This window comes from Camarhynchus parvulus, chromosome 2 (genome assembly GCF_901933205.1).
Source record: "Camarhynchus parvulus chromosome 2, STF_HiC, whole genome shotgun sequence".
In the NCBI taxonomy this organism is placed as follows: domain Eukaryota; kingdom Metazoa; phylum Chordata; class Aves; order Passeriformes; family Thraupidae; genus Camarhynchus; species Camarhynchus parvulus.
Window position 1 is genome coordinate 31,921,468 of NC_044572.1, and position 21,688 is coordinate 31,943,155.

General features: G+C 39.5%; 1 protein-coding gene across 1 annotated transcript in view; it reads right to left on the bottom strand.

Moving 5' to 3' along the window:
* The window catches only part of RAPGEF5 (Rap guanine nucleotide exchange factor 5), a 157,099-nt gene that overhangs the window by 123,687 nt on the left and 11,724 nt on the right, over positions 1-21,688 (bottom strand). Inside the window, exons 2-5 of the mRNA XM_030971095.1 lie at positions 5,025-5,075; positions 3,794-3,900; positions 2,670-2,791; positions 1,160-1,328 (exon numbers count right to left, since the gene is read on the bottom strand). Of these exons, the coding sequence (XP_030826955.1) occupies positions 1,160-1,328; positions 2,670-2,791; positions 3,794-3,900; positions 5,025-5,075 (449 nt within the window). The remainder of the gene's footprint in view (positions 1-1,159; positions 1,329-2,669; positions 2,792-3,793; positions 3,901-5,024; positions 5,076-21,688) is intronic.

A 21,688-nucleotide genomic window follows, 5' to 3' on the forward strand; every position in this document is an offset into this window, starting at 1 on the left:
TTGCCTACACTCACTGCAGCTGATCAAATAAATGCATTTTGAAGGGAAGCTCCACTCCAGATCTGCCAATATTTGATTGGTGAGGGCAGTCAGCAATAGGGAAGGGAACCAAGTTTCTGCCCTGAACCATGTAGAGAAATTACTGAGTTTTTTTCCTACCAGCTCAACATGTCTGAATTTAAGAATCTAGGCTTGAGAAGCTTACAGGATCTTTGGACTTTGTGGTTCTTTGAAATATTTCTACTGGACAATAATCTTTGAGAATAAGCATTTTTAAAGGCTAATATGTAGAGAAGGAAAGTACCCATAGAAGAAAGTTTTTTCTTTGGCATCAAAGAGAATAAATTCTAGTACTGCCAGAGTAATAGTTCTCCAAAGTATTGGGTTTGTGGATCATCATGCTAGGAACAATGAAAGAATTTAACTCAACTTGTCTGTTCAGGTCAACTCCTGCAGATTTACTAAAGCACAAAAGGTCATGAGCCTCCAGAGATTTCACTAACATCTTTTTCCTCTATTTTGGCCTCTCACTGCAGAACAAGTAACTGTGTTTTCCTTCTAGCCACTCTAAACAGGCAACCTTAGAGCGCAGACACACGAGCACAGAGAGTATGATAACATTCAATAGTCAGGTGAAAGGGAAGACATATAGAAAGCAAAACTCTTTAAAGGCATATTCTGCAAAAAGGAATAATAAATACAGAGCTCTGGCAAATATACAGTAGAAAATTAAAATCAAATTACTGAAGGTACCACATTTCCACCCATCTTGTCAATCCATCTGAAAGCTGATCCATCACAAGGGCATCTGATCTGCTAGTCAATCACCACCAGAGCATCCCTGCTGCCAAATTCATGCTAAACCTCCAAATATAAGAGGAGACCAAAAAAAAATCACATGCCCAGGTAATATAGCAAGCTAGAAACAGCAAGCTAGTGCCTAAAAACTGTAATATGTCCAAAACCCCTAGTCAGGTGCCTCCATTTTCCTACCCATACTGACCTTCTCAGATGAAAAGCACATCTCTACAAGATTTTTCAACCCCCAAAAGAAAGCTGTCTCATTTGTAAGGTGATTTGGGGGCAAACTGTCATTATAAGGCCAGACACCTATAAAATGGTCAGTAGAAGTTGCAAACAGCTGTATATGCACACTTACAGATTGCACATGTCAATCCTAGGAGGAGACAGTGGCAGTAGTTGAAGTAGGAGCTTTACTCCATTCTTCCATGTCTCCTCTTTCTCAAATTCACAGAAAAGGTAAGTGCATTCATCTGCTGAGAACTGGTAGAAAGCATGACTGTCTTGAAAATAGAGTTGTCTGTCCACTGTAAGAAAAAATAATATTAGATACCCTTTAAACTTTCAGCATGTAAAGATTCCCACCACATTCTGTATTACTTGATCTTAATGCTGAGTTATACCATCACACAGGACAAAAGGACTGAATACTCAGCACAGAAACAATCCTGACCTCTCAGTTTAATTCAGTGCACCCAAACAGGAAAACCCCAAAACCTCAATTTAAAGATCTCCACAATCTTGAAATTCAAGCATTAAGACTGATGAATGTTTAATCAATTTTGGAATCAGTTCAGGTTTATGGAATAAAAACTTTCCTCTTTTTTGTTAGATTTCTGAGTCTCAGTTTCCATTGGTTTCTAAACTGTTTTCACTAATGGTCAGGCACTAGTAAACAAAGTTCAGTAATGGGCATGAAGTCCATCATTATTCCAATTTCTCCTGAAATTCACTTCTACTGAATTTGCAGACTAGACCTGGGTAAGAAGATGTATCAGCTGTCTTCCCTGAAAAAAAATGGATTTAATCAGGAAAAAAGGACAGAGTCCAAAGCCAAAATCACAAGCTTCTGCAACAAGTAATTTAGCCCTTGCTGAGGCTGCATGACCAGACATGCTGTCAGTTTAGCTGAAGAAAACCTTAAAGCACACTTTCAGTGTACATATCAGAAATCTTCCATAAGTCCTCACCTTTCCACAAGAAAGAGGTTATGTGTCTAGCAGAGACCCCAGGGTGGAGTATGACCTGAGTTGAGCTACCTAAGTACTCTCAGCCTCCAAGTAAAATCCATCAAATATCCAGAGGCTGGTTACTACTGTAATTATCACCAACCACTTTAGCTGGACCAAATCCCTCAGTTTGGTGGGGGAGTTGGAGACAGCAGAGTAGAACCTGGCCTCACCACTGTCTCAAGGAACTGGATCCTCTCTCATCTCATTGTAATTTAAAATTATGGAAAACAGAGAGGAAAAGAAAATCATTAATAGCTTAATAGCAACAGAAGTCATCTAGTAAAGCCATGATCGGCAGCAACTAAACAGCTGCTGTCTTGTGAGAAACCAAAAATAGCTTGAGGGAAAAAAAAGCCTGGAAAACACATGCACTCTGTCTGCAACTTGATAATAGGCAATTACAGGAATGAAAAAAGGAATGAAATTGCCAAAAACAAGGGATTGATCTTTGGTATTTATGAAATGAAAGGTCACAGAAGTGAGCCTCCCAAAAAGATAGGAGAAAAAAGAACTGGCAAGAAAATTGGATCAATCTGTGCTTTTTTTCTTCCCCTCCTCTGATCAAAACCACAGCTCTTGTCCTCTGCAGGAGAAAGGGATAGCCTCTCTCACACTGCAAGCACTGGCAGGACTGACCTGACAATATAATGCCCATGTCCAGGAGGAGCTGCCACACTCCAACTGCTGTAGATCTGCACTTGACAAAAGGGCACTGCTCCAAAAGCCAGTCTACGAGTTCTGATCCAACACAACTTCTCCTGCAAATAAGCAAAACATCACTTCTTAAACTACAGTAATGTTAAAACATTCTTTTATAATAAAGAGTTCTTTTTAAAGCTATCAAAAGTCAGCCTTTTTGTTCAGCAGAGTAAATTCTTTGTCTCAAGTCCTAATTTTTGTAAACCTATTCATTTCAAGGGAAGAAATTATGTTGGCAAGCCTCAGGGGGTACCTCCAGCTACAATGAGGGAACTTATGTTAGATGAGCAAGTTTCCTTATACACCTGATTGATGTAACATACTTTGCAATAGGATTTTTATCAATTTGTGTTGCATACACATCATCCAAAGATGCATAAGAGATAAAATCCAGCTTCTAGCCTTAGCCTTTTATCTCCTTTCCAAGCATGCCACAATCAGTACAGCTCAACAATATGTGTGAGACCTTTAAGTGCTGCTCTAGGATGGACTTAATCTTTCATATTATCAGTAGATGTATATATTTAAACAATACAAAAAAGTAGTGGATTTTTCTTAAACACAGGTGTGAACAAATGGTTTTCTAATAGAGAGCTGCACATTTTAGTGTTATTGAAAAGAGGGAGAAGCATTTATGCTACAATGCAACACAAATGGAAAATCACTTCATTACAGAAATATTCCATAAATGACATACAGAAATCACTGTGTCACTAAATCTTGGAATCCAATTAAGCTCTTTTATAACTCCAAACCACAGCTGAAATGAATATTATTTCTTTTCAGAAAAATAACTGACAAATGCTATTGTATATGAAAACCATAAGCAATTGAATTAATGTATATACAATCAGGCCACTGCTGCTTTCTGACAACTGACATTGTAACATAAGAAAAGATATTAAGGCAGATGAGACTTTATAAAATTTTTTAAAGAAAATATTTTTAATTCTTAGTGACATACACAGAATCACTCAGAATTCACTCTCTTGTCAAACCAGAGCATAGATAAATGCAAATAAAACTCTTAAAGTTAATTAAAACAAATTATTTTGATTTACCTGCAAATGCCAGTAAGGTACACCCTGTCTTTAATCAGGTCAGAAGCTTGTAGAGTAAAAATATTCCTGAGAGCTCTCCCAGCACAGGAAGAACTTTCTCCATAAATCTGAATGAAAAGAGAAATTGAAAACTGTGACAAACAGGGATTTATTCCTGCTGTAGTAAATTGCCTTGCCATTGTCCACTCCCTCCCTTTGAGCAATGCCTTCTTCACAGGTAAATGACAAGCAAGCACCCAGTCTCAAAGGAAATGCACCCCAGCTTCTGCCAGTTGTATCATGGGTTGCAGGTGCCCCACGAGCTGGGCTGATTTTAGATTTGCTGCCCTAGAAAAGGAGAGGTTTAACCATCCATCAGCTTTACCTTTGAACAACAGACAAATGATGAAAACACTTGTTATTCTAGCAAAGCAGAGACATAGGAACCATTCCAAAATCACACAGACACAGTTTAAAATGAATATATTTTCCTATGTTTTTCAGCTAAATAATTTATTTCAATCCTAATACACACTGAAAGACTATTTCATAGTCTTTTACTTTTGTTCAGAACCTTTAGAGGTTTCCAATGATAGCTGTAGATCAGTTAATCCATGCATTGGCAGGAGGATATGGTCTTTCAGAATGGAGACAGCTCTGATCTCCCCACACCTGATTTCTGCCCTGTACCTCAAAGCTGCAGATGTGTCTGTCAAAACAGAACCCAACTCAGTCTTCCATAAAACCATGTTCCACTCAGACTCTGTGTACCACTCCTTACTGAAGAATTTACCTTGGGCTCCTTTTGCAGTGTTTCCTCACTGTCTCAGCAAAACACACCAAGTGACACAAAGGAATAACTTGATGCCATTTGGTTTCATCTTTTTGTTTGTTTGCTTCCTATGTTTAGGAGCTTTTTAAGGCACATAGAAGAGACCTGAGAGAGTAAAATCTTGTGACATGCAAACTGGAGTTCTCAAAATACTGTAAAAATTAGCTAAACAGTGGCTATCATTTAAGTGACTGGGAAGCAAGTGCACACTGGAATTAACAACAATTCAGTTTGCAAACTCAGTAATAGTAAGATGTGATTTGTAACACACACACACAAAATGATAACTTCTTAACTGGATTTAACTTCAGGTCACATTCACAAGTATCTTTAAAGCTGTGAATAAGAAGTTGAACTGAAGCAGAAGCATTCCTTGCATGTTGTTTGATGAAACAGAATTATAAAGAAGTTCACAAGTACCTTATTTGAAGGTGTTTCCAAATAGGGATTTGAAATTCTTCTGGACAGGGTCTGTAAGATAATTTAGTAGACTGTTAGTTTTGTTATGGTTTTTGCATGGAAAAAATAAAGTAGCTGCAATCTAGTCTTTTAGCAATTGAAATCTACATAAAAAGAATTTATCAAATCATATTAATAGTCTAACATATGTCTCCAAATAATAACTGTTTCACATCAGGAAAAAGGTTTGGAAAACTCAGTTCTGTGTTTTCTATTACATTTATTCTTGATCAGGAAAAGAATATGAACAATGAGATGGCAAAGCCTATAGATAACACACAATTATTGGGTCAGGAAACATCAAAAATGACAGTGAAGAATCTCAAGATAAACCAAAAAAATACTGGGTGAAAAGACAATTTAATGATGAGCTCAACATTGAAATCAGCATGTACTAGAGGGAGAAAATGTAATTACACATACTTTTAAAGCAAACTTTATCAATTCAGTAAAGACACCTCAGGGTGACAGAACCCTTCTCAAAGAAGACCACTCTTCTCAATGAAATTTTTAACTGTAGTTAAAAGAAACTGGGATAAATGGTGAATAAAATGGTGACCAGCAGGGAGGTAACTAATGCAGATCAGCATTATCTCTGCAGTGCCACAAGTTGCAGTGGTACCAGCGTCTCAAGAAATGAATGCTCTAATGTTAGAGGGGATTCAGACAGTAATAGTAGTAAGAGTAACAAAGGATTTTGATAAATTTTAATATGAGAAAAGACAGAAAAGACTGTGACTATTTACCTTACTAAGGAGAGATTACAAGAGACATAATGCAATTATGCAGTATGGCACAAAGAAAAGACTAATTTTCTGTGCTCTACTTTACGTTACATGAAAATAACTGATCACTCAATGAAATTAGAGAGGATTTATATTTGAGGAGACAGAAAGAAAAATCAACAAACAAGTCTTCACAGCAGGGAAATGCAAATGCCAAAATCTTACCACTGATCAATAAAGACTGGGTTTTAAAATTATAAAATTCACAGTGAACAAGAAGTCTGAAAGGCAGAGACAGGATAAACATCTCCACAAGAACCAGGTTAACCCACTCTTACTCACCATGATCCTTCCATATCTTGTCACCATTAAAAATAAGATATTGTCTATACTGATGCTTACTTGCAACTTCTATCTTACTACAAGCCACATAAGACACCAATAAACACTTAATTTTTAAATAAGCCTGGAAGTGGAAAAGAAGACATTGTAGAGGTGCACTGGCACTACAACAGGAAGATCATGTGGTGCTCCCTCACATTATTCCAACTTCTAAGTAGCATAATTAATTCCTTGCTTTGAGAAGGATCCAATTCTCACTTGGTATATTTTAATCATAAAAAAACCCCATCGTTCACACCCTGTAAGAACTACAGAATCCATATTTCAGTAACACCACCTGCTTTTTCCTCCCTGTATTCTTGTTCCTGTATTTTTAGAAAGGGAAGGGACGAGGAACCCCAGAAGCATCTATCGCTGTTTACCCTTCCACACTCATCACAAACCTTAGTGTAGTTCCATGCATTACAGCAGCTCCATATGGAAATACTGTAACATATAAGCCTAATTTCCCTCTCCTGTGCCCAACAAAGATGCTGGAAGAGCGCAACACTGCCTCAGATCCCACTCACTCTTCCTAGCCGGCATGTCATTAACACCTCTCTTCTGCAGCAGCCCTACATACCACCACTTCCCTTGGTTTCTGTCCAAGTCTTTCATTCCACAAGCCTCTCTCACTGCAGCAGCACAGTCAAAGTTTATACATTGATTTCCCTGCTCCCTGCTCCTTTCCCAGGCTGGCACTGACAGAGGACAGGGAGGGTCACCCAAGGAGAACACTGGTACTGCAGTGTGCACTTACATGACAGCATAAGATGAAGCTCAGCAAAAAGGACAAATTTGGTTGCCTTCTACAACAGGGTTGCAGTGGTGATGGATAAGAGAAGAGAGACTGATATAATCTACCTGCGCTTATGTAAAATGTTTCATACTATCCCACGCATATCCTTGTCACTAAAATGGAGAGACATGGATTTGACAGATGGACTACTCAGTGGATAAGGCAATGGATGCACTCAAAGAGTTGAGGTCAATGGTTTGATGGCTGTGTTTGACCACCAGTGATGAGTGGTGTCCCTCAGGGACCATATCATTTAACATTCTCATTTTAACATAGGAACCTGGACAGTGGGATTGAGTGCACCCTCAGCAAGTCTGGGGATGAAAAGTTCAGTGGCATGACTGATACTCTAGAGGGAAAGGATTCCATCCAGAGAGACCTGGACAGGCTTGAGAGCTGGGCCTGCGCAGTCCTAGTGTATTTCAACAAGGCCAAGTGTTAGGTCTTGTGCCTGTGTTGGGGTAATCCCGAACATGGACACAGGCTGGGTGATGAGTGGATTGAAACCAGCCCTGTGGAGAAGGACTTGGGGGTGTTGGTGGATGAAAAACTGGACATGACCCAACTGTATCCTGGGCTGCATCAAAAGAAGGAGGATCAGCAGGTTGAGAGTGGTGATTCTGCATCTCTACTGCACTTTTGTGAGACCCCCACCTGCAGTACTGCATCCACTTGTCAGCTTCCCAGCATAATAAAGATGGGGATCTGTTGGACAAAATCTAAAGGAGGGCCACTAAGCTGAGCATGAGAATGGAGCACCTCTCCCATGGAGACAAGCCAAAAGAGTTGGGGCTGTTCAGCCTGGAGAAAAGAAGGCTCCATGGCTCTTGTAGTATCTTCCAGTATCTAAAGGGGGCCAACAGAAAGGACATAGATGGACTTTTGATCAGGGAATGTAGTGAAAGGACAGCTAATCATTTACAGGACAGGTAATATTTTTAAACTGAAATAGGGTAAATTTAGATTAAATATTAGGAGAAATTCTGAGGAGTCTGCAAAAGCTGTCTGATGCTGAAAATCAGTAGAGAAAAAACCCCAAAACTTCTAGTTTATCCTTCAGACCACAGTGCTAGCTCTGGTGCACGGAAGACAGGAGGAATTCACAGCCCTGAAAAGGGATGAGGGAGGACAGGACAATGGCTTTTTGGTGGCAGGCTGGACCCATATCAATGTGGAGCAAAGATGAAACACTGGAGAGACCATGAGAGTACATTTAGCCTGCCATGCACCCAACCACCCAAAATTTCTAAAAGCATAAGAAAGTAGAAACTGGAAAGGAGAAAGTAGAACAAAACAGGAAGTGGCTTTCTGGAATAGAAAAAATTATCTTTCACATTGATGCTAGTGCAGCCTGTGTAATGTTGAAACATTCACTGCAGTTAGGCTGAAATTAACACAGAAATTTAGGATGTTTGTGTCCTAGCTGCCATGATAGGTCCTGGGGTTTTTTCAGGTTTTTTTTCTAACTTGCCTCAATAAATATTAGGTACTGAGCACACCTCTATTCAGCAGACTGCTTTGGCTGTTGGGGACAAACTGGGCTGTTGCCAACAGGAGAGGAAGAGGTAGTGGATAAGTGGTCCAGCCCATCTTCAAAGACCTCAGCTTTAGGGTGCCTCTGTTGGAGAAGCACCACTTCTCCCTGAAGATAGCTGGTAAATATAGGCTGCTCCCCCAAAATTATTTTGACACACACACTGATTAAAAATACAATTTCAAATCACTCTAAGAATGAGCCAAAATGTGCTTTTAAAGCAAATTAATTAGTCATCAAGCAAGCAGCTCATCTCTCATGAAAACTCCCTTGGAACAGTTAATGATGCCCACGCCAAGTGCTGCTTTCTAGCTGCTGCCACCCTGGCATGCCCATGTGCCTCCTCACCCGCTTGAGGAGCAGCTTTGCCAAGCCCCATGTCAGGGAGAGGACAGGAGTACGGCAGCACGTGTGGTGGGACAGAAGACCATACGTGCAGGAGATCCAGAGCACTGGGTGTCCTCCAGAAGGGCTGTCCCATCATGCATGAGTAGGTGTGCACAGGCAGCTTCATCTTCCCTGCTGGGAATACAGGAAGAAAGAGGCAGGGACAGGTCCTGTGGGCTAGACGACCCAGAGTCTGAACTATGAACATGGCACAGGGATGGCATTGTCCTAGCTTGGGAACACAACCTGCATGTGACAGGAGAGGACAGCTGGGACAGGAAGCCCAGAGAAAGTTTTGGAATAGGACTGCTAGTATCAAATCTGAATACGCCACAGAAAATTTAATCTGAAATTGGGAAACATTATAAAGGAGTTTACTGTGGTATTTAAAATCACTAAAATTATCAGGAGTAATGACGTGAAAAGAATGGGAGGATTAAAATAAAGTGAACAGCAAGTAATTGAAACAACCAGAAGGAAATATTTATCTATAATCTATATGATCAGCTTATAGAACTATAAGCCAAAGAATTAAATATGCCAGGTTGAGTTTTAGAAGCAGAGGCTAATTTAATGACTAATCTTACCATGCAAAGTCTATACCTAAGTTTAAATTGGTATTGCTTCAACTGTACAGTTATTTTTAAAACAAGCTAAGAACTTCTGACATTATTTAAAGTTAAGCGTGTGAAGACATCGATGATACTATTTTAATATATCAGCACAAACTGATTTTTTAGAGGTTTGGAAAGAACCCCACAACATACTACACAACAAACTATACTAATGGCTCCATTGGAAAGAACAAGCTGTATCTTACTGTAAAATGCTGACTTAGTTCCTTCGTTGGGAGAGCATTGAACTGGGTCCACTACAGCACTCCCTGTGCATTTACTACAACCTGGTTAATGTTCTGCTCAAGGCCTAATGGTACTGTAGAGCATGGATTTAGTCATATCTTTTGGAGATACATTTGAATTTTCTCCTTATTTTTAGACCTGGGATTTTGCTTTGGCCACATCTCAGCTTGGGAAAATGACTTGCCTACAAGTTGCTTGTGCTTCGCCTCCTGCCCAAGCTGTTCCAACAACTGCTGGTATTTCTGCCATTGCCAGCACTGCAGTCACAGTAGCATCAGCAATGCTCTGTACATCTGCTAGCAATTTAATCACCAGCATGCTCAGAAAGAAACAGAGTAAAAGTGCTTCGAGCTCCAGTTCAAGTGCTTTCCTCAGCTGGGATTTAGTGCAGTGGTAGCAGCCAGCAACCTGTCTACACTACAAGTCATAATGTAACACCTCAAAAGAGGCTATAGAAATTGTAGGGAAATAATAATTTCAAATATGGAACAGAAATGTTTTGCCTTTTTTCTAAGGGCATCTGATACTCATGCGCAGTTAGTGAGAAAAAAAGACAAAAAATGGGAAGGAAGAATTTCTATTTTAGTCAGGATTATTCCTTTTACTAAATCTTCTAAAGTGGGATTTATTTTGAAACTAACAGAAATGAGGATAGGCAGAATCATGGCTTTTCTTCCCCAGTTCAAGCTTCCCCTCCAGATTTGTCAAACATCTAGGTTTTTAACTGGTTGTGTTTCCAAAATATGAGCACAATATTCTGTGCTTTGGAATTTGCAATGTGCAATCAAACTTTACCTGCTTTCAGTTTACAACACACTCATCAATATTTGTCTGTTGTATCAGAGCTTAATTTGCAAACACGCCCATGATCAACTCCATGCTGCTGGGTAGTTCTAGAAACATTTTTGTTATGCACAAATATAACAAAGCAATTGTTCATAGTTTCAGGGCACTGTCACTATGTCCCTAAAGAATTTAGTATAACACTCATGCATTTCAAACTGGATTACTCAATATACTTAAAATTAAGCAAATGCTTCAGTGTTGTTATTTCCTAAATATAAATAGCCTGAACAAAAAATCATCTCATTTTGAAATGCACATGGTGTAGCACAGACTACCTGGTAATGAGATCATTTCTATTCCCCAACAGGGGGATTTCTGCAACTACTCAACACCTGAATCCTAAATTGGCTAATGTGATCACAAAGGAAATTATATATTCAGACCCACATCCAAAAAGAATTTAAGCATCCAAACCTAAAATACACTTTCACAAGTACTCATGCTGGAAACTTCCCACATTCCAACCACGAGAGCATATGGAAAAGGATCACAAATAAAGCTGAATACAAATTCACTCTCAGAAACAATAATCTGCTTGTAGTTTTCTCTCCAATGATCATTCAGCTCTAAGAATACAGTGGCTCAGGAAAAATTTTAAAAATCCACCAGAGGTATTTACTTAATTTCCCTCAGGCTTCTCTCCCACTCCATGCACAAATCAAAAAGTAATTATTTGTGTCTAAACCAGATTTTGTTCTCTTGTTATGAACCATGACAATGATAATACCATAAGAACAACAGAAACCACTGCAACTGTTACAACTGATAAAAACCTATGGAGGTTTTTTATCAAAAAGATTTGCTGGAGTTGCTAAAAGCAAGCAGCTACAATAATGAGAGAGTTTCTACTCTAGCCCTGATCTGAACACAAATCCTGAAACAAAGCTGGGCTGTACCTGCCTGGCACACCCTCCTCAACCTGCAACACAAGAAGGCAGTCATTTCTGTGGGAGTAAATGCCCAGTTATTCCCAGTGCTTACTCGTGCCAGGCAGGGAGTGGGGGAAGGGAGCAAGAAATTACTGAATAATATGATTTATCACTTTTCCACCTTTGAACTTTTTGCATTTGACATCACCTGCTACTGTCTAAATGATAGTTGTTTTAAGCTGAAGTAAGGCATGGGTGTTGTGCTCAGTAGAGGAAACGCTACCGTTGTTTGAAGGTGGCTGGATATAGGGAGTGTTGTCATGAATCCCAATCCGTTTCCATGTGGCAACAGATTTTTTCTTGTTGCTAAGGCACAGCAAGCAGAGTTGGTTGGGAAGCTAGCTGACTTTCAGTGGATATCATTCATATGAAATCATAGAATATGCCTGACTTTCTGCCAATAATATTTGTAACAAACAACCTTCCCCCACTGCTCCACTTGAAACCCACTGTCAGAATTCACAGGTAATGAAGAATAACCAATGTGACAGTTCTCTGCATGAATATTTATTTAAGATTAAACAGAAAATCCTTTATAAAGGATCTTTTTTATAAAGGAAAGATCTTCTCCCGATCATTTTAAACTTCATACACTTAGGTGTAGCATAAAAAGGTCAAAAAGCTGTAAAAAGAAAAATCTGTATTCAGCAGAGCCTGCAATTTAGGGTTCCCAGATGAGCCTGAAGAGCTCTCTGGAGAAACCCAAATGAGGCACTAACGAAAGAAAACCAAGGAGGTATTGTCATCTGTTTTCTGTATAAAAAGAACTTACACAATAAGTTATTTCACAAAGGGGAAACCCACAACCCATGGTTCATTCTCACTTCCTCCAAAACAGAAAAAGATGTGAGAAGAAAATGGATGCTCTTTATAAAGACAAGCAGTGCCCTTTATGTTTAAAGACTTACTTCTGAGTCAGGGACAGTTAGGAAAGCTATGCATTTAGAAGCATTTCTTTATTTTCCAGTCCCTAGCAAACTAAATATGGCTGAATGGGTTTGTGCTTCAAACAAAACTAATTTTTACTTTATCTGTCATAAACCATCCACTTTCAAAGCCTCTGGAGCCTAGCAAGGAGTGTAATTTAGTGTCCAAGAGCAAAATTTATTTTCAATGTCCTTTTCTATGCCTAAAAGAAGTTAATTAAAGAAAAGAATATCATAGAAGAAAATATGGCAGGGCTGGCTGGTTTCTCTCCTCCCTTTTCCTCAGTCCTACCACGGCAAAAAAAGCCCAGGATAAATCCAGCTTCAGGAAGACACCAACACAGGCTCCTCCATCGCTATCCTGTGCCTCAAACAAAGCTGCAGCATCCTGACACCCACCTGGATTGAGGGAAAGGGAGGAGTGGTGAGCCAGCAGAAGGGGATACCTTAGTTAGGAACTTTATGTTACTAAAGAAAGGAGACAGCCACCTTCCTGCTAAGGATGAGTTCCATGATCAGATTCAGTACACTGAAATGAGGCTCCTGACAAGCAGGTGTCCTCTCTACACCTCCTGCTTCAGCTTCCCATTCCTGCCGCTCTTCTCCTTGGTGCTTCCACACATGTCCATGAAGCCACGTCCTGAACCAAGCCAAAGGGCCAATGGCTTTGAATGGGCTCATTAAATAGAGGTTCATTTCAACAGAGATGGTTTCCCTTGGTGGGGTCACTGGGAAGCCACACAAACACGATCCCCAGCAAGGCAGCAGCAGGGGCACAGGCCAGGCTGTGGGACAAGGAGGGAGGCAGGCAGGGACAGCTGTGCTCAGAGGAAGCATTTGTTTATGCTACATTAAAACTATCCAAGGAATGAGGGCATAAAGCACATCTAATAAATCCTTTTTATGTTGACAGAGCAGAGACACTGCTCTGTCAACATAAAAAGGAAGTTAACTATGCTTGCAAAAAATGACAATACAAAATTCAAGGGTGTCAGCAATGGGGAACTTCACCATGTGAATTCCATGTTCACATAAATGCATCAGCTGAAGCAAAACACAATTCCCATGTCATCTACAACTGTAGACTGCATGGGCATAGTTTGTAATACAGAAACAGAGTTTAAACAGGATTTCTCTTTCTTATAAAGAGAGAATGGACATTTTCAACTCATATGCTAATACAATGTTTGCAGTGAGATTTCATTAAATATGAAAAGAAAGAATTAGAATTTTACTGCTTTTTATCACACTTTATATAACATTAAAATATGCAGAGTACACTTAATTGTCTATTCATGTTCCTTCCTTAACTAAACTTTATTGCAGCATTTGTGCTCTCATTTGCCAGTTAGGCCATACATTTCCTAATGCTACCTTACAAAATTCCCAGTGCATTTCATTCTTCCTGGCTGTCAGCAACATTTCACAGGAAAGTAGGATCCTCCCTTTCTTCCAGTAAAAAATAGGCACTGTACAGATTGTCACCAAAAACATTTAAAAATATTGTTGTACTTCATATTTTTTAAAACTTAGCACCTAATAAATACAGTAGATGGTCTTTGTCATCTACCCTTGTGTCCCTGGCCACCAGCATCTGGTCTGGTTTTGATCTGGCGGGCAACGCATAAGAGTAGATGGGTTGGGGGGTTCAGAGATTGCTAAATTTTTTTTGTAGCAGTTAATATTTCTAATGATGCAAGTTATAATTTGATAGCACACAATTTGGAGCATTCAAAAGAATGTGCACTGGATATTTCACACTACAATTAAAACTATGTTCACAGTGACAGGTCACCGTTTATTTCCAGATAAATCTAAATGAAGACACCAACAAAACAGTTAAAAGAGAGATCAGGAGTAGGAAAATGCAGATTGTCTGCATACTTAAAAGCTTTTCAAAGTACCTCTGTTGACATGTTTCTTGTGTTGTCAAAAAAATACCTTCTCATGACACATTTCCAAATGAAAAAAAAAAAAAAAGCAGCACAGCACATCTACTTAGCAAAGACATTCTGAAAGCCAGGAAGCATTACTTACAAGCATGCATTAGTAAAAAGAAATTTATGAGGAAATTGTGTGTCAAACACAAGAATAAATGCTCAGATTATAAAATCTTCCTGGAGTTTTTGTAACTTTACCAGACAGTGTCCTGCACAATCTCTCTGGCTTTGAATTTTGTCCTGCACAAAGCAGGGGTTGGACCAAACAATCTCCTGGAGTTCCCTTAGCACCCAGATATTTCTGTAATTGTCTCCGGCTCCATCAGTCACAGACAATTCAATTCTGCTGGTCCAACTGACTGTACCGGGCATGGGAGAAAAAGTCTGTGAAGCTTCAGGGCAACCAGCAGTACATTTCTAGGTACATTCTGCATTTAAAAAGAGGCTCCTAAAATCACACATTTTCATGTTAGCCCTCCACCAAAACTTTTCCCTGTCACATTACCCACTGTGCCAGGTCTCAATTGCTGAGGTACCCCAGCTGTCAACATTACTGCAGATAACAGTGGTGCCAGAACCTGACCTTCAGCAAGCCACATTTTTCAGAGATTAAATATAATAAAAATTTTAATGCAGACAATCAGTTAAGTGATTCATCTTGCCTGTCACTGCCAACCACCCACCACGTAGGTGTAAGTTTAAACGTTCCCTCTCTGGTGTCAGGCAAAACCAGCATGGTTGGGTACTTGATTTTTGCCAGCACAGGCTCAGGAGCCTTCAGATGAACTGCCCGCAAAACCCAGCTGCAAGAATGCTCACCTCTGCCACAAGAACTCTAGCAAACAGCAGAAGAGCAAAAATACCCAAGATTGCTGCAGCTATTTCAGTGAACACAGATGCAGGAACAAAACCCCAAATATTAGCAAATAGTCATCAAATCAGCTGTGAATGATGACGACAAATGGCTAAAAATGTCAATAGAGAGTGCATATATTATTGAATAAGAAAATCCATTAAAATCTTAATTCATTCAGAAGCAATTTGTAATTAAAGACACACTTTTATAGTTTTCAATAACTAAAGGGTCTTTAATGTTTCAAGTACAAAAAGACAAAATTAAAATTCTGTGCTCTGATTATGATTTATGAAAATACCTCCCAGTAAATTGCATTAGCTTACTGTTTGAAAAATGCCTGTCTTTCTGAAAACTTTTTAAAATTTTCTTTTAATAGGTTGCACACAGATTGTCCATGATTGGGTGTACAAGTGCACAAAGTATGTTTTTAATGTCCCTATAATGTTATGTCCCTGCTCCCAGAGAGCCTTGCTTTTACCACTGCCTGCACAGAAGGTAGGTCATCCAGTAATTTCCCAACCCTTTTTCCTTCTAGGAGAGCAGTTACTCACTTCTGGTACAAGACATTCAAACTATTTCCTCTTTGTTTCTTGAAACTGATTTTGTGATTTCACAAGCGGCCCACTGGGAAAAGCACCAGACTGTTCAGTGTACCTCAGTTTTATTCCTGAACACGGTGTGGTCACCACCTTGAGTGAGGCATTTCCCTTCCCATGCAATGGGAACGACCATGAGCAGGCTCTGGAAGCACTTTGAGACCCACAGGTAAAAATCTGCTACCAGCTAAGGGCTAGAAGCTCACAAGCTCTCCTCCACATACCCAGGGCAGCCCCACTCCAAGTTCAAATACCTATGGGACATTTAAAACACAACAAATCTAGAGTAAAACTGCCAACACCTGCTTTTCTTGCTTCTGAGGTTTTCTGAGAGCAGGAGTAGCCTTGAGGGTGGGTGAACAAGCTCTGCTTAAAGAATTTTGCATTGCAGCCTTAACAGTTTGAGGATCTGCAGCGCCGTGGTTTGTGTTGGCAGTGCTCCGTTACGTGACCTCTTGGGAACAATAATAATTTCACTGACAGTAGCTCTTGGCACAAACCAGTGTAGGCCAACCTACTATGAACCAGAGAGTGGGAGTTCTTAACCACTTCCAGAAGAACAGCTGTAATTTACTTTTTTGTAGGGGAAAACTATTAAAGCATAACTACTTAGTTTCATGAAGCAGCCAATGCCTTGCTGTACAGATAGCTGAAAAGCACTCAATATGCAAAGAAAGAATAAAGTTTTCCCTTAGATCACACAAGCAATTTTTTGGCAAAATAGATCAGGAACTCCTCAACTGCTCTTGGCAAAGCCTCAGAAATACTTGGAACTCAGCTACCAGCACCTTCAAACAGTCTGCAGAGTGAGATCTACTAACGCTGATCACTTTACAAATCTTTAGTCTGGCCATTAAAGCAGGAAAAAATGAAAACTCAAGTGCAAACCACTCCAAAGGGAGGTTTGTCACATCTGAGATGGGAAGGGACCTGAGAAACACAGCAGTTCAAAAATATCTGAATTTTTCAATGTAGCAGAAAGCACTGCATGCCTATCATTCAATCCCAACTGCTTGGCACATAAAGCAATGTGGAAAGCACTGTGCAATAACCATTAGATATGGAATATGATTCGAACATGAAGAGTCTAGAATATATGAGTAACCACTAAAAGCTGCTGAGGTAAATTTAGCTTTCACCAGACTGAGAGGTTACAGAATCAGAAAATATATATGCAAGACAGAGATGAGTTTTGTGTATCTCTTTTTGCCTCAGTAAAACTGCCCAAGTGTCAAGTAGCTAAAATATGCAAATTTTACTTAGTATGATAAAACCAAAACCAAATAATACAAATTACATATGTTGTCCAAATTAATCTCATAAGATGTGCTCAGCACCCCCACAAGGTCACAGATACAGTTCAGGCATCTTTAGACAGGAACCTCCTTTGTGAAAATAGGTTCAAGAAAGGAACACAGTCTTTCAAGCAAGGCAAGACTTTCACCCTAATGAGGAAGATTTCCTTAATCATATTCTTTATCCTTAAATTTAATTACCTGCCTTTCTTCTGATATATATCTTTATTTTCATTCTTTATTCATACAAACAATTGTTTGCACACGTTTGATACTATTAGCACATGGATATGTCACATCAGGTTTATGATGTATTATTTTGAATTTTCTTGCTGCAGATTTAGTCACTCTAAATTTAATTAAGTCTACTAGTCCTTCTTCCTACTGCTGCAGGAAGTTTGATCCCTATGGGGAAGGGTTTTCTTTATCTCTTGAGATTTTCCAGCTGGTACCAGGAAATTTTTTCTTTTTGGCCTCCAGTTTTGAAAGGTAGGGCCTTGGTCCAACAATAGACTTCTGAAAATATCACAAATAGAATCTGTCCTATTAGGGCTCTCTGCATTTGTTATTTATTTTCAAGACAGTGTGGGCCTTCAGACGTGATCCCTGCACCTCTCCTCAGGCTTAGACTACATTCAGATATACAGCCAAAGTCAGTTTAAACAAAAACCCACAAAATTTGACAAGATACTATGGCAAGATTAACATACTCTGAAATGATAGCCCCACTCAAATTCACAGAAAAAGAATATATCAAACTGTGTTGCACTAAACCTTTTGTGGAGAAAGTACCTGTGAAAGAACTATTTTAGGCAGCCTAACTAAACAAACAAACAAAAAAATCTTGCTTCAATTTGTCCCACATCAGTCTGTTGTCCCCCATGATGTCAATAATTTCCCTCCAGCAAAACTCGACCTAGCATTTAAAGCAGAAAGTTCCTATCCCTTTATTCCATTTTAAAAAATGCATTATAAAGCCTTTAAATGACTTTTAAGGCACATTTTCCCCTACAAAAGAAAGATGTTACTCCATAAATAGAAAAAAAACCCTCACAATTTGAGAGTCAAAGATTAGAAGATTTTTCTACTTTCTACATCTGATCAAATTATCTGAATTAATTAACCTTTAATTACATTTGCAACTATTATCTAGTTTTCCATCCCAACAGAAGTCCTACCATATGATATCTATATCCTAGTCAATCTTATTCTCATACTCAAAAGCATATGCAAAAGAAGAAAACTGCTTGAGTCTAATTAGCATGAAAAACATGTGTGCAGTGGAAAAAAGTCCACAGTATTACAGCAGAGCAGGGATCTGAGGTGAATTGCATGTTATGGAACTGAACACATATGTCTGTGTAAGATGTGTCTCTTGACAAAGGGGCTGAACTCTCTAAGGTTTCAAAAGATCTCTGTACATCAGGTGCTGAAAGGAAAATTACTCCTCCAGAGAACTGTTGTTTTGAACCAGAAGTTTTTTGGCTTGAAAATTGTGGATGACTTTTTCAAGGCTGCTTCAAAATATACACAAGGCAGCCTGCACCTGCAGAATCTGAGATAACCACCCAGGAGAGCACCTCATCCCTCACTGGAGACAGCAGCAGTAGCACTGCAACTATTTTTAAAGAAATGCTCATTAGAACACGTAAGAGTGAAGCAGAGGGACACAATGTGAACAGCAGCTTGCTTATCAGTTGTGTGACCAGGGCATACAAAAGAAAAGCAGAATAACCCCTGCATTGCTCACAGCCAAAGTACAGCTGAGTGTATCCTGAACAGAGCAACCTCAAAGAGCCAGCAGAACTGTCTGCTGGTGCCATAGTACAATCAGAGGAAAGGACTCACACATCACTGCCTTTCTACAGGGTCACGTTTCCACCACCTGAGGACAGCCAGGCCTGGCAGCCAGCGCTAGGAACAGCACACTTGGAGGAGCTTCTGGTTACCAGACTAAGGAGCAGATCATGCATTTGGTGCGCTGCTTGAAGCTGAACCCTTCTTGCCCTTGGACCAGCGTCCAGGGCTCATCAGAGTCCTCCTTTATCTACCCATGGAAAGCAACATAGAACTGAGCCACCTTCTTCTGCTTCACCATGTTAAATCTTGATCCTAAGATCCTTGAAGGAGTGCTTTGTCCCATGAGAATAAAAGGAAGTAAAGACTGATCACATTTTTTCAGGCCTAGGGGCAAAGAGACTTAACTCTCTTGTTCTTCAATATTCTGCATCACAGCCAACGCTTGCAACACTGATCACTTCAATATGCTGCTACCCTCCTTTCACTTACCCACTGTATCCTAGTTACCAGCCTACTCAGTTCTCAAAGTCACTAATAAACATCATTTTAAGTCAGGCAAATGTTTCATGACCTACGCAAAGCAGGAGGTGGGAGAGATGGGGAACTGCTGTCTTGAAAAGTTGGTTCAAGCAATATGCACATGGAAAATTATAATTTAGATTGAAATCAGGAAAGAAAAATTATCCAAAGTGTATGGCATTGCTCCCTCCAGAGTGACTGATCTGTCAGAGAGCAACAGAGATATTCTATCTGCGTTCCCAGGAACACTAACAAAAAGCACGATGTCAGTGACATCCTAGCAGACTGCTGGGACACTCAGTTTACTCTCATAAATTCAGCAAAGCAGCCTGGGCAAAGTAGGCAATTTCTGTTCAAACTCTTCCAACCTCTTCACCATGACAATCTCCAAAACCCATCCAGCTCCATCACGTATTCTGCAGCAAGGACACATAACCCAGGGGTTAAAGTCTGGCCCTAGAGCAGACTGATGGCAAATCACCACTTGCTGTAAGAGACCTTCATTTTGAGATACTGTCTTCAAAAAACAGTTGATGCTCACTCCCATCACCTTGCTCACTGCTCCATCTTTTCCCACACTGTTTTTTGAGGTCACTTCAAACTGTCCTTATCTCAATGGATCAACCATCACAAACCACAAGGGCTTCATCCATTTTATCCAAACCAGCCTAAGCCTATGGGTTAACTATCTATTTGGTAGCTTGTCCAGCACTAGAAATAACTGTACCAAAATTAAAAGGAGCTTACAAAACTGTTTGGTACATAGATACACACACAGAGACTCCTTCAAAATGCAAAGTTTTCAAAAAAAGAACAGAAATTTTTTACCTCTATCTAGTCTATTTTCTGTTTTTTCTTTATGCAATGCCATAATGTCCTTTTTGGAAACTGGACACACCAGCAGAAGTCAACTGAAGAGGGCCTCTAGGACATTATTCCTGGTCAATAAACCCTTGCCTTGGAATTCACCTCCCTGCTCCCTCCATCAGGATACGATCAAAAGATCAGATGGGTTCATGAACAACAAAGTAATGGGAATGGAAACACTCTGGGGTTTGGAAGATTACATGGGAGGTTTGTTTGCATGTTTTTAGCATGCCTCATGCTTGTTGACGTTTTTAACCTCTTCACTTGTGCCAAGAGATAACAATGACTAACTTTGGAGGGAAAAAGTCATGGTATAAAGAAACAAGCATACACATACTGAAGCTGGAGTTGGCTCAGGCTGAAAAGATGAGTCACAGACCCTCAGCATTTAGCTTTGTTTCTAAAAGTCAGACAACACCAAGAACTGCTAAAGCAAGGGATAAAGATGCAGTCTGTTTTCTTGCTTAACTCAAAATTTAAAAAAGTAAAATCAGGTTTTCAGTTTCAGAAGTTTCACAAAATTTACCATTAGCTTTTCAGTGACCAGGAGCAGTTTTTAACAAGAAATTATTGTCTCTGGATAGTTTCTTGGAATTATTTTTATTTGCAGAAGGAGCAAATGTGATGTTTCCTTATCAACTCCCACCATCCTGCCATAAATTTTCCTGTAACATGTTTTGCTATTAATAAACAACTGAAGTAGGTACTTTTCTACAGCCAAAATAAATGTATTCTCAAAGATCCTAAGTTCATATTGTTTTTAATCACACCACAACTCTGATTTAATAGCAGCGTTGCTCTGTTAGCTACACTTTTCTGCTTAAATGCAAAAGACTATTCACTACAAGGACATTTTGTGTCTCTGTTCTTAATGAAGTGCTTTACAAGAATAAAGAAGAAATGTCTGTAATGTGACATTCTTCAAAAGTCTTTGCTGGTTTACCTGTTAGATAGGTTTGTTCCTAATAGCAGTTCTGCCATAAAGTTACCTAAGCAGAAAAATAAAAAGAAATTATTTTTAAAAGAAAAAAAACAACACCTTTCCTCACTGGTCTTTCTTCTTTGATATATTGGAGCAGTAGCACTTCTTAACAACTTATTTTCCACTCCATCACTAGAGTTTTTTTAAAAAATAGTGATAGGAGCAGAGTCAAGAGATACCTTTGCAGAGAGCTCTGCTCTGAGGTTACTTGACAATGTTGTTGGTTACTAGTCTGTGGAAAGCCTCCCTAACACTTGTCCACCCACCAAACAGGAGCTTCAGTGGTCATGAATATTCTCACATTCCTTAGAAGAGCAGCAAAGCCTTTGACAGAGCATGCTGCAACAAACTCAAGACTGACGTGCTATCAACTGCTTTTCTCT